Source organism: Eschrichtius robustus, chromosome 15, assembly GCF_028021215.1.
Source record: "Eschrichtius robustus isolate mEscRob2 chromosome 15, mEscRob2.pri, whole genome shotgun sequence".
In the NCBI taxonomy this organism is placed as follows: Eukaryota; Metazoa; Chordata; class Mammalia; order Artiodactyla; family Eschrichtiidae; genus Eschrichtius; species Eschrichtius robustus.
Window position 1 is genome coordinate 21298919 of NC_090838.1, and position 12602 is coordinate 21311520.

Here is a 12602-nt window from a genome sequence, read left to right on the forward strand (position 1 = left end):
CCAAAAACAGTGTCTCTTCTGTGACCATACATGTGACACAGAAGAGGTAGAACAAAGAGAAGACAGTGTCTGAGTAGAGCTAAACCAATGATCTGAAAAAAATGAATTGATTAATGATCAGCTCAAGTATGTTCCTTGCCAAAAGCACTGCATCTCAGAGGCAAAGTCAGCTATGGTCAGGCCTGAAGGGGCTGGAGGGCAGGCAGAAGGAGGCAGCAAGAGCCGGTTATATCCCCCTTCCTGCCTTTCCCCCACCAAATCCCATCCTTCACATATCCCCATTTAGCTTTCCAAAAGCAGATGTGCCACTTTCCTACTGGCTTCCCAGGGTCTGGAGGGCAAAGTCCGAATTTGGCAGGCAAGGCCCATGGCATATGGGCTCAGATCCCTTTCCAACCGCATCCCCTCCAAAATCCCTTAAGCACTGTCACATTTAAACTACTTCCAGTCTCCCAGCCTTGCCACGCTGTGTCCCACCTCTAGGACTCTGCTTAAATCAATAAATCCATACAACTGGCCTGTTCTCTCCACTTGTCCTAATCCCCAGCCAATGAAAATTTGCCCATTCCTCAGGACCCATCTCAAGTGCCATCTCCTTCAAGAAGCCTTCTCTAATCTCTTTCCTAAAGGAATTCATCACTCCCTAAGCTATTCGTCCTGTGGGAAACTGAACTCTATTAGTTCTTACTATAAGGGCTTGCCTGTCTTGTTCCTCAGTATGGCAGGTGTGAATCTCGTCCTCAAATGTAGGAGTGTACATGAAATAGCACATTTCCTTAATCGTGATAGACCCCTTCCAGTTCACCTTCGCTCATCCTCCCCTGCTGGGATGCTTCAAGTTTTGAGGCCTCACGTGATACTACAAGCCTGGCAGAAGGCCCTCGGGAGATAGTGGATGTCTGAGCAGTAACCTGTTTGAGTGGTTCCCCAGGTCTGCAGCTCTCGGTTCCCTTCCCTGCCACATCTGGGACTTGGGAGTGACTCTTGTGGTGGGAGTCAGAGTCTTTTCTTTCCCATTGCCTGGAAGGGGAAACCCAGCGCTGGCTGTACCAGGGCCCCAGACTTTTCTGTGCCTCCTACCAGAAGGACTCTCCGCTCTCCACTTCCTGCCCTCCAAGTACTGCCTCTTCCCTCAAGCTCCATCCTCTTCCTTGTTCCTTCAGAACAGATTTTTATAGCTCATTAAACCCAAAGTTTAATAACTAGCAACAGAAAAACTAGCACTTTCCTACAAGGAAGGAAGCATTTAATCTTCAAACTCTCCTGGGAGATGAGGAGAACTATTTTCATTCCATCCTTCTTGCACAACTAGAAAAGAAAAAGAAAAACAGAAACACTTAGATTTCCACCAAGTCACCCAATGCCTTCACATTTTGCTCAATAAAAGTTGTCTGAATGCAAAAGCCTCTCATCTCAACATCTCTGCCTGGCTGTTTTTTTGCTGCGAAAAGGCCCCGACGCCGACCCGACCCCTAGAGTGGGAGAACCAGTCAAACACGAAAGACTACAAGTCCCAGGCTGCCTTGCGGGTGGCGTCACGCGCCGTGAGGCCCTGCGAGGAGACGTGGCAGAGCGTTGCGCGTCCGCGCCGGACCGGAAAGCCCAGGGAGGTGGCCGTGGCGGGAGGGTTGGAGCCATGTCGGCCAGGACGGCGGGTGGGGGGCGCTGGGAGGTGGTGAAGAAGGGGCGGCGGCCTGGGGCCGGCGGCAGTGGTAAAGGCGGCGGAGGGGACCGCCGGGCGCTCGGGGAGGCGAACGGCGTGTGGAAGTACGACCTGACCCGTGAGTACCCACCCGGCCCGCCGCGCCTGCCGCCGCCGCCCAGCCCCGGGCCTGCCCCCGCGGGTGGTAGCGAGCAGCTACCCGAGCCCAGAGGGTCAAAACACCCCCGGGCTCCTGGAGGCTCGAGCTCTCCTGCCGATCGGAACCTCCCAGTTCAGCCGGCGCTACCCTGGCGTTGCCTATTTTGAGCCTCACGGGAGGTAGACAGCGCGAGGGAAGTCGCTGTCCTTACCTCTCAAATGAGTAAACTGAGGCCCAGCGAAGTTAGATGCCTTGTCCAGGATCACACGTCAGAGGGGACCGGGATTCCGGTCTTCGGACGCTCAGCTGACTGCACATACGCCCTACCAGCTGTTCCCGGGCCCTGGCCTGGCCTCTCCGGGCAGGTGTCCGAGGGGTGCGGAGAGGCATCCTGGTTCATCATACACGGTGCCCCCGCCTTAAGTAACCAGCAGGTCGGGGGTGGGCGTGGGGACTGGGACGCACACGAGGCCCTGCACTGGGAGAAATGACCCACCACGCACTGTCCACACCCACCAAGTATTATTCTAAGTGGTGCCGGTTTCCTCAAAGCCTCCTGGAGGAGTGGAGAAAGCTTGCCACTTGTTGATTATAGAGTTGTCACATCTGAACCAAAAGGAACTGGGGTAGAACCAAGATGGAAAAATCCTGACCTCCCAGACTAGTAGCCATTCAACAAAGAAGCCAGCCCTCTGTATCCCACCCCCGGCCACCGATTCTCACATACTCTGATTTCCTAATAAAGAAACGCCTCATCCTTGTGAAAGAGCCCATGAACTCACGAGCTGTGATTACTGAAGAAGCAGCCAGGAGCGCTCCCTGCCCTGCTCCTTAAGCAGGACAGCAAGAAGGGGCTTTGAGGCAGGATCCTCCCTGGAGATGAATTAGGTGACAGTGTGGAGGAAGGGACCAGTGTTCCTGTGAGGCCCTCCTGACTCAGGGCCGCCCCCCTTTCTCTGCCTGTCATTACCCCAGCTCCAATCCAGACGACAAGCACCCTGTATGAACGGGGCTTTGAGAAAATCATGAAGCGGCAGAATAAGGAGCAGGTTCCACCCCCTGCTGTGGAGCCTAAGAAACCGGGCAACAAGAAGCAGACTAAGAAGGTGGCCACGCTCCCCAACCAGAACCAGAAGCAGGGCCGCTTTCGCAGCCTGGAGGAGGCACTGGAAGCTGTGAGTGTGTCTAGACTTTAGGCAGGGCAAGAATGAGGACTCGAGGAGTAGAGAAAATGAGAGGAGCGGGAGGGCGACAGGCGGCTGAGGGACCTGTGGAATGTGGGACATGGCTGGCTGAGAGGAGGCGTTCAGGAAAGGATGGAAACCCCACGGGGCACAGTGTTTGCACTTAGGATGGAAAGGAAATACGTTTATAGAGAAACAGAGATTAGTGAGAGGAGAGCCTTGAAAATCCAGAGATACAGGGAGGATTTAGAAAGACGGCTTGTGGTGCCTCTCCACAAGGAAGGAGTGATCTTTCCTTTTCCATCTAGTCTTCTGTTTTTCCCCTTGAACATGTGAAGGGCCCAAGAGTATTAGTCCTTGAGATCAGCAATTGCAGCTGTCATGTTCTCTGTTTCCCAAAGATCTGGATTCAGCAAAAGTGTGGCATTCCACATACTTTCGTTTAAAAGCAGAAACCCTTTGTTCTTCCTACCACCACCTAGTTCAACCATTTTCCCACCTCTACCCCATTACTCTGTACCCACAACTCACCATGAGGGGCCTGTGTCCCTGGCAGCTGGACCTGGCAGCTCTGCAGAAGGAACTGGACAAGAGCCAAAGCGTGTTCTCTGGGAACCCATCTGTGTGGTTGAAGGACCTGGCCAGCTATCTCAACTACAAGCTCCAAGTACCTCCAAGTGAACCCACACTAAGCCAGCATACTCACGGTTAGTTCTCGAGACAAGTTCAAGAAAATTCTGAAAGGGCTGTGCGTAAGCACATTACTTAGTAACTGAGCCCAGTGCCCCCTACTGCATTGATTTACATGGGTGATTTCAGCTGTTCTCAAATCATCACGGCTTAAAAGTTTCCGGACCTCCTTGAAATAGGGAGGATGCCAGCCACAGTGCAGTGACCTCTGCCTCCACTTCCCGTTCTCAGGGGGCAAACCAGAGCTCTCAGAGCCGGCAGAGGCTTCTGGTCCTAGCACTCATATGAGGCCTGTCGGCCGCAGATTATCCCTACAGCCTGGTGAGCCGGGAGCTGCGTGGGATCATCCGAGGGCTACTGGCGAAGGCAGCGGAGTCTCTGGAGCTCTTTTTTGACCACTGTCTATTCACCATGCTACAAGAGCTGGATAAGACGCCAGGTGAGAGGGGCCCGTGAGGAATAGCCCAGTCCCATCTGGGGAGCCTACCCCCTTTTTCCTGCTTCGAGAGTAGCTGGGTGGTTCCGTTTCAGCAGAGAAACGTGCTAACCTCAACACTCTTTTGGAAAAGGAGGAGGATGTAAGGACTCGCTGGGCCTGGGTTCTGGGCTCTCAGCTGTCAAAAGGGAGGTTACAGGTTTGGGATGCTGATTAGCATATGTAGGTCTGAGAATGTATATCTCTCCAGGGGAGTCACTACACGGTTACCGCATCTGTATCCAGGCCATTCTGCAGGACAAGCCCAAGATCGCCACCATGAACCTGGGCAAGGTGAGCTCAGGGTCGTGGTGGGGACATCGGGAGGCTAGGACTGGGGAGGCTGGGTGGAATCTACACTGTTAGACCCAATTAAGGGATAGTGGGAGGTCCTGTAAGACAAATGATCACAGCTAACACTGTTAGCGCTTACTGTGTCTACTTTGTACATTATATGAGGTAGGTACTGCTGTTATTCCCATTTTGTAGATGAGAAGATTGAGCCACAGAGGGGTTCAGTAACTTTCATAGAGTTGGTCAACTAGTAAGTGGCAAGTATGGGTGAAGGCCACAGCCTGGTGCCGGAGCCTGTGCTCTGAATCACTCCACCATGCTACCATGTGCTGCACTGTCCCTCAGCCTGTCCCTCCTCTCCCAGTTGACACCTCTCTTCCTCCCTGGCTTTGGGGGTGCTCCTGGTGCTCTGCCCTATCCCAACCTGTCTCCCCCACCGGTCTCCTCAGTTCCTGGAACTGCTGAGGTCCCACCAGAGCCGACCAGCAAAGTGTCTGACCATCATGTGGGCCCTGGGTCAAGCAGGTTTTGCCAATCTCACCGAGGGACTGAGAGGTAACGAGGAAGTGGGGAAGGAAGAGGGAGGTTTTGGGGCCAGGAAGTTGCTCTTTAATGTTCCCAGTGGATCCAGGCCTGAGGCTTCCTCCCTGACCTTTGTCTCCGCAGTGTGGCTGGGGATCATGCTGCCTGTGCTGGGCATCAAGTCTCTGTCTCCCTTCGCCATTGCCTACCTGGATCGGCTGCTCCTGTGAGTAACGGCAGGGAACAGCGAGGCCGAGGCCCAGGGCCTTTTCCAGTGGCTATTTCAGCAAAATGGCATGCTGTGATCCTGGTTTCCGTAGATGTGAGGAAAATCAGGACCAGCTCCTCCCAACTCAGAATGTGATGGTGAAGAAGGAAAGGGAGAGAGCCAGGAAGGGGAGGGGGATGGGGTAGAGAGTATGCCCTTTTTCTTAGATGTTATTCTTAGCTGGGTCCATGGCCCGGGCAGGTGGTCCCCAACAAGCCTGTTTCTTTCTTCCCCCACAGGATGCACCCCAACCTCACCAAGGGCTTTGGCATGATTGGCCCCAAGGACTTATTCCCACTTCTGGACTTTGCCTATATGCCCAACAACTCCCTGCCTCCCAGGTAGGGCTGCCCTGGGGCACACCTGCTGTGAAGGATCCCAGCAGAGGGTTAGGAGCAGACAATATACGTCCCTTCCCCTCCAGCCACTCTAGATCTGAGATTATCAACTTGCAAGTACAAGGGATCATTGAACCCCTGGAATTATATGGGCCCTCAAATGTGATTGGCATGTGGGCATTTTCCTGGGGAGGGGACCCATGACTCTGAGCAGATTTTCCAAGAAGTCTCCGAGTCTAGAAAGATGCGGGACCATCACAAGGCCCTTCACGACTGCCCGCCTTGGGAAGGGTGTGGGCTCTGAGGCAGGCAGAAGGGACACGGCGCACAAATCCATTTAGAGCTTGTGCCTGGCTCTCCTCTCAACCCCCTCCACAGCCTGCAGGAGCAGCTGTGTCAGCTCTACCCGCGACTGAAGGTGCTGGCATTTGGGGCAAAGCCGGAATCCACCCTGCATACCTACTTCCCCTCCTTCCTGTCCAGAGCCACCCCTAGCTGCCCTCCGGAGATGAAGAAAGAGGTGAGGAAATGGTGGGAGGCTCCTTTTTCCTTCCCAGGGGTCTGCTACAGAGGTCCTTATCTGCTGACAAAGGCCCTGCTTCAGGGAGCCCGTTTTCTGGGCATCCCCTTAGCTCACTCCTGACAGCCGCCTGCCCGGCTCTCTCATGCTCTGCCCTCAGAAGAACGGAGCTGAAAAGAGGCACATTCAGGTCTGGCCGGTCTCTGATATCCTGCCCCTTGCAGACAAGTGAACTTCGAGCTCAGGAGCCCTGGCCTCCCCCTTTACAGCCTCTCGGAGAGTTTTGGGGTATGGGCACAGTTTCTCCACCCTTTAGGGTGGATGTGTTGCCCGGAGGGCCTCACTTAGGAGAGGGGGATTACCTCCCGGCAGTCTCTCCCTTGTCCTGTCCCCGGTGCAGCTCCTGAGCAGCCTGACCGAGTGCCTGGCGGTGGACCCCTTCAGCACCGGCGTCTGGAGGCAGCTGTACCCCAAGCACGCGTCACAGTCCAGGCAGGTGGGGGTGGGCGGGTCCCCTGCCCCGATGCACACAGAGAAGCCTTAACGCACGCCTCCTGCTGTGTCCCTGTCCTAGAAGCAGAGGGGGGACGTTTGTCACTGTTGTTCAGGCTCATGCCCCTCAAGTTCAGTGGGAACGTTGCTGGGAGGCCTCTAGGGAGCTGCTCCTCTGCGGGGGCGGGGGGGGGGGTGGATATCTTTCAGCCTGAAGGAGCGGGGCCTCGTGGAGGACAGGGGGGTGGAAGGGGCCAAGTGGGCCTCCTGATTGGAAGGGGTTGTGCTTTCCCCACAGCCTGCTGCTGGAGCACTTGCTCAGGTCCTGGGAGCGGATTCCCAAGAAGGTAAGGAGCTGGGAGGACGTGGCAGGCTGAGCCTCATCTGAGTTCTGGGTTCCTACCCCTCAGCCACTGTCCCCCTTTCTGAGAAGGTGCTCTGTTAGCACATCTGGCATGGAAAACGAAGCAGAATGGAGGCTCAGGGTTCCCTCTTGGGCCAAATCTTACGACCTCAGCCTAAACTTTTCTTACCCTATAGACACAGAAGTCTTTGCAAGAAACCATTCAGTCCTTCAAGCTTACCAACCAGGATCTGCTAGGGAAGGGCAGCTGCAGCAACCAGGATGTCATCGCCTGTGACGCGGCCTGCAAGGTGCCAGCGCCCAGCCCTCCGCCAGCCCCACAAGCTGTTCTGCGTCGCTGTCTCAGCACACCCTGGGGTGGGCCTGTGTCCCATTCCTGCCCCGCCTGTCCCTGGAGCCCGCAGTACCTCCTGGGTAATGTGAGGGCCTGATCCTCTCCCTGGAAGGCCTACCTCGAGGCCTGCCTTACGAGGCAAGGAGCAGCCCCTCTCCCTTCTGACCACTGCTCCCTACCCCTTCTCCTAGAGTCTGTTGCAGCAGGCACGGGGCTTCTGGCTGCCCTGGACGCGGCTACTCGTGTTGGTGCTGGTCTTTGCCATAGGTTTCCTGTGCCATGACTTGTGGTCACACAGCTCTTTCCAGGGTAAGCAGGGATTGACAGGCAAGGGAGATAGCCTGGGGCTCTCTATGGGGACACAGAGCTGGATGTAGCACTCCCCGCCCCCAACACAATCCAGAACAAACACTTTTCCGACAGATGTTTCTGTCACACCTCAGATCAGACAGGTGCTTTGCAGTATAGAAATGCTTGCATATTCATGGTCTCATTTAAGTAGATGTTATCTTGTTTTTAACTTCTGAGGAAATTGAGGCTCAGAAAGATTTACCAATTAGCTAAAATACAGCTAGGAAATAGAAGGGCCGACCCTCAAACCTGAGGCTTCTTGACGCCTAAGCCCAGGGCTCCACCTGGCTGCACCCTTCTTGCTCCCCTGGCCTGCATCCTCCCTCCGTGTGTGCTCCAGAGCAGACTGGAGGCAGCTCTGCAGCCCCAGGAGCACACTGAGTTCTGCCCCATCCCTCACTGGGTCTGCTCTGGGGCCTGTAGTGTCTGTCTCTCCGGTCCTTTCCCCGCTCACCTCCCAGCTCACCCGAGGCCCCCTTTTCTCAGCCTCCCTTTCTGGCCGGTTGCTTCATTCATCTGGTGTCTTGCCTGCTGTCCAACAAGCATGTACCAAGATCTACTCCTACAGCCTGCAAGGCTACAGGTGAGCACCTCCTGGGGAGGGGTGGGCTGGGAGAGAGACGGCTTGCGTGTTCAGGCATTGACAATCAGTGGGAAGTGATGGTGGTTTTCCTTCCCCAAGGCCTCCTTTGCCCCAGCTGTTCTTGGGCCAAATTGCCTGGGAAAACTCAGAGACCTCCTTCCTCCCTGTGTCTTCTCCTACAGCTGGCTGGAGGAGACATTGCCGGCCTGGGGCTCCCACTTGCTGACCATGGTGAGGCCCAGCTTGCAGCTGGCCTGGGCCCACACCAATGCCACAGTCAGCTTCCTTTCTGCCCACTGTGCCTCCCACCTTGCCTGGTTGGGTGACAGCCTCACCAGCCTTTCCCAGAGGGTAAGCCAGAGTCAGGGAGGTCAGAGAAGGCTGCTCTCGCCAGGGGCTGAGTTCTTGGGAAGGTGCAGCCCCGTGTGGACTGCATTCCCTGGCCACTCTAATCCCGTCCATTCTCCGCGGTCCAGCTGCAGATCCAGCTCCCTGATGCCCTGAACCAGCTGCTCCGTTCTCTGAGGGAGCTGCTCCTGTTTCTTTACCAGAGCATCCTGCTGCCCACGTGGCACATGCTGCTTGAGGCCCTGGCCCGCGTCCAGGAGCACTGCCATGAGGCGTGCAGGTGAGACCCTTGCCCAGGGCACCAGCAGGAGGCCCGTGGCCACACGCCCTTTCTCCAGGGACAAGGCTCCTCTGTTGAGTCTCTCGCTCTGCCCTGGCCCCTGCTCATCCCTTGGCCACTTTGGGATGCGGGTTGTGAGTGTGAGCTACAGCCCTGTGACTTGACACAGCTGCACATCACCGCTTTCCAACCTCCACAAATGTTCTGCTTTCCTCCCAGAGGTGGGGTGACCTGGGACTGCGTGAAGACACAGCTCAGTGAGGCTGCCCACCGGACCTGGCTCTGCCTACAGGACACCACAGTGGCCTTCTTGGACTGGGCATTTGCCATGATATCCCAGCAGTAGGCCCTGCCTCCCTGGCTGCTGGGTTCTGTCTGGAGCAGACCATCTGAGACTGCTGGCGGGGAGAGGGTGGCAGTTCTGCATGGGAGTCTTTGTTACGTGGTGCCTAAGTTCTGTCTCCTAGGCAAGTGGTTGGCTGCCTCTGCCTCAGTTCTTCCACTTTGGCAGCAGCTGAGCCCGGGGGTATCTCAGCCTCCTACCCGCGATTCCACTGAGCACTGCTCTGCCCGATTGCACCTAGCTCCCAGCCTCTGTCCTCGGGCTGGTAGCCTCTCTTGCCTCCTCTCTTGTCTCCTCCTCTCCACTTCCTTCTGTGTCATTCCTGAAGCCTCAAACAGCTCACCTCCAAAAAGGTGGGACTCTAGCAAGTGGTTTCTGCCTTCTTCAGACAAATGATTCCCAGACTTCAGCCGCAGCAGAAAAAAGAAAGGGACCTCCAGAAGAATCCAGAAGAATATAGCACCTCAGTGGGTGGCAGCAGCTTCGCCTCTACCCACACCCTGGGTGTGGCTGTCAGTGGACATGGAGGCCTGGGTGGAAAGGCCTCTCACCTCAAAATGCTCAGCTTAGGTCCTTCAAGGCCCCTCACTGCCCCTTCCACTGTGGTCCTACTTCCTCACTCTCCATTCCCCTTCAGTGCTGGGGGGTCTCTGCCTCAATGTTCAGCCTTTCTCTGCTGCCCACCCCTACCATCTGTCTGGAGAGCGCAGCCCAGGTAGTCATGTCCCTCGGGCCCAGGGAACCTTCCAGCAGTCTGTTGAGACAGGATGTGGCCCATGGGTATGCCTGCTCGGTGGAATAAAGGACACAGGTTTGATTTCTAGCTTTCCTCTGTGCCTCTTCATACAGGAATTCCTATAGTTGTGGACAGGAGGACAAAATTGGAGCACCTGCACCTTCTTTAGCCCCCTGCCCTCCTGAAGGTTATAGCCGCTGGCTGTAATTGAGCCTCTGGCAAGGAAAGCCCATTCTAAAGTTTGGCCTGTCGAGGGTTCTAGACACACTCTTGCTCATGTATTGTCGCACTTGTCCCTGTGATTCACGTCCCAGGATTTGCCTTGGTAGCTTGAGTGTTTTATGCTTGGAAAAGTTGGGGAGAGTCTCCTAGAGGAATTCTTGGCCAGTGATCAGAGGGTGTCTCCTTCGTTCCCAGGACCTTAATTTATTAATTGGTTCATTTTATAGGCAGTGAGTGAAAGGTTTAGAACTCCAAGAGTCAAGGGTTTAATCACCAAAGTCCCTTTTAATTTTTGACTTGAGACTGTAATAATTAGTCAGCTAACTGCATGGGTTTTTGGTTCTCACCTCAAGCTTCTTTCCTTGAATGTTTCAAAAAATATAAGCAGTACTAGAGGTGCACTGCCCACTCCAACTTCCATGGGCTGGTTTCTGCTTCCATCATAAACACCTGAGATGACCAGCAGGGGTGATGGCCAGCTGCCACTTTCCCTTTCACGGGCTGCCCTGAGATGCTGCCTCCATTTCCAGCAGCAAGATTATAAAGAAGCAAGCATAGAAAAATCTTGACACAAGGTGAGGTCGTGAGGACTATAGCATCTCACATTTTTGTTCTCCTGTTAGGATGTAACTACATTACCACATTGGGAAGAACCCTGCTCTTCTAGTGGCAGTCAGCCATGACCATTTTTCCCAGAAAAAAAGAAACCCCGCCTGGCAAAGGACCAAGGTTTAGGACTGCTAGGCAGGACTGTCCAAGGGCCCCAAGACATGTTGCATTGCCTCAGTTCTTCCTTACCAATCAGATGGGTTCAGCTCTTAAGAGTAGTGAATCCTTGTTAACTGTCCTGTATTCAAGGCAAATTGAAGAAAGGGGGCTGGTGTGAGCTTGGGTTGGCATGAGCGCAGGACCAGTAAAATGATAACACTCTGTCCTACTGACGTTGAGTCCAGCCAAGGCTGCTGAAGTGGATTTTCAATCTAGCAACTCAGAGAATCCCACTTATAAGTGCCTCATTGGTTTCTAATGTGTGTACTATTTCTGCCTTGTTAGGTTCATTTAATCTCTGATGTATGATCCTGGGATGCAACATTTTTCTTTAACTCAGGTAAACTGGGGCCTCCACAGCCTCTCACAGGGACACTGACACCTTAATTGGCTTTATTCAATAGACAGAGTGGTTTGACCTGATACTGGAATTGTCAGAATTTTTCCTCTGTCAGTAGTCCAACACTGTACCTGCTGTCCATTAAAGCTAGACCAGACATCCAGATGTTTCACTTTAGCAGAACTGTCAACGAACAGGAATCCAAGCTGAGCCAGTTAGTTGAACCAGTATGGACTGGTGGAGTACACTGATGCCGGCAGGCGGGCAATCACACTGATGATTGGTGTTATTGGAAGTAAACTGACCTGAAAGATCACTTCTAGACATTTTAACTTTACTTTTCACACACAGGTGGAGTTTTACAGAGAACATACCATATAACTGATGGGCAGTTTGAGTATTGTTAACTAACTTTAGTTATTACTAGTTCTTGTACGGACTTGCAAATTATATTGCATGACTCATTAGAAACCCTTCTTTCCATTTTTCTAAGTCTTAGAGCATGTTTTTGGTTTCCTCTGGTCATGTGTACCCCGTCTACAGCTTCAGCTTTAGAGCAGGGCAGCTTGATGGGGAGCCTTACTATGGATAGATAATGTTGCTAGCCTCACACCTGTGACGTTGCCAGTCCATTCTCAAATGGCTCCACTCTTAGAGTGGAGTGTTTCCCACAGAAATAGGCATGCCTGCCCTGCCCTGCCCTATTCCAGAATGACCCAGTTGTCAATTATACAGAAATTTCAATGGTTGGATGACCTCTGAGCATTTTAATATGTCTTAATCTCTCCTGAAGGAGTTTGGATTTAAGTGAACACTTAAAGTGATTAATTCTTTTTCTACATAATCTTCCTGGTTCTGCTCCCAAGGGGACTTTAGGGGACAAAGGACCTTGCTTTTCCCTATGTGATGTTCCATTTTTACCTGGCAGTTTCATTGCCCAGACTTGAAGTATAAGAAAGAATTTGGGGGTGAGGGAGAGCTTTCACCATTCAGGGCATGAGCAAATACTTACTGACTATTGAATATTCTACTTATTAATAAAAACGTTGAGTTCAGACATGTTGGATGTGCCTTGGTATAATTTTTTTTACTATGTTAGTACACAAGTTATTAATTTTTAATAGCTTTTATTTTTTACAGCAGTTTTAGGTTCACATCAAAACTGAGCAAAAAGGGCTTCCCTGGTGGCGCAGTGGTTGAGAATCTGCCTGCCAGTGCAGGGGACACGGGTTCGAGCCCTGGTCTGGGAGGATCCCACATGCTGCGGAGCAACTAGGCCTGTGAGCCACAATTGCTGAGCCTGCGCGTCTGGAGCCTGTGCTCCGCAACATGAGAGGCCGCGATAATG

At 53.5% G+C, this 12602-nt stretch overlaps 1 protein-coding gene across 1 annotated transcript; it reads left to right on the forward strand.

Annotated features, from left to right (window-relative positions):
- The first annotated feature begins 1614 nt into the window (after window positions 1–1614).
- TMEM214 (transmembrane protein 214) lies at window positions 1615–12313 on the forward strand. The gene is made up of 17 exons (XM_068564000.1): window positions 1615–1781; window positions 2778–2977; window positions 3543–3693; window positions 3981–4115; window positions 4363–4445; window positions 4895–5000; window positions 5112–5193; window positions 5475–5576; window positions 5952–6093; window positions 6494–6585; window positions 6884–6932; window positions 7126–7239; window positions 7475–7592; window positions 8121–8217; window positions 8400–8568; window positions 8694–8845; window positions 9065–12313. Exons 1-17 carry the CDS (start codon window positions 1637–1639, stop codon window positions 9189–9191), a joined length of 2064 nt encoding a protein of 687 aa, XP_068420101.1. The 5' UTR covers window positions 1615–1636; the 3' UTR covers window positions 9192–12313.
- The last annotated feature ends 289 nt before the right edge of the window (window positions 12314–12602 follow it).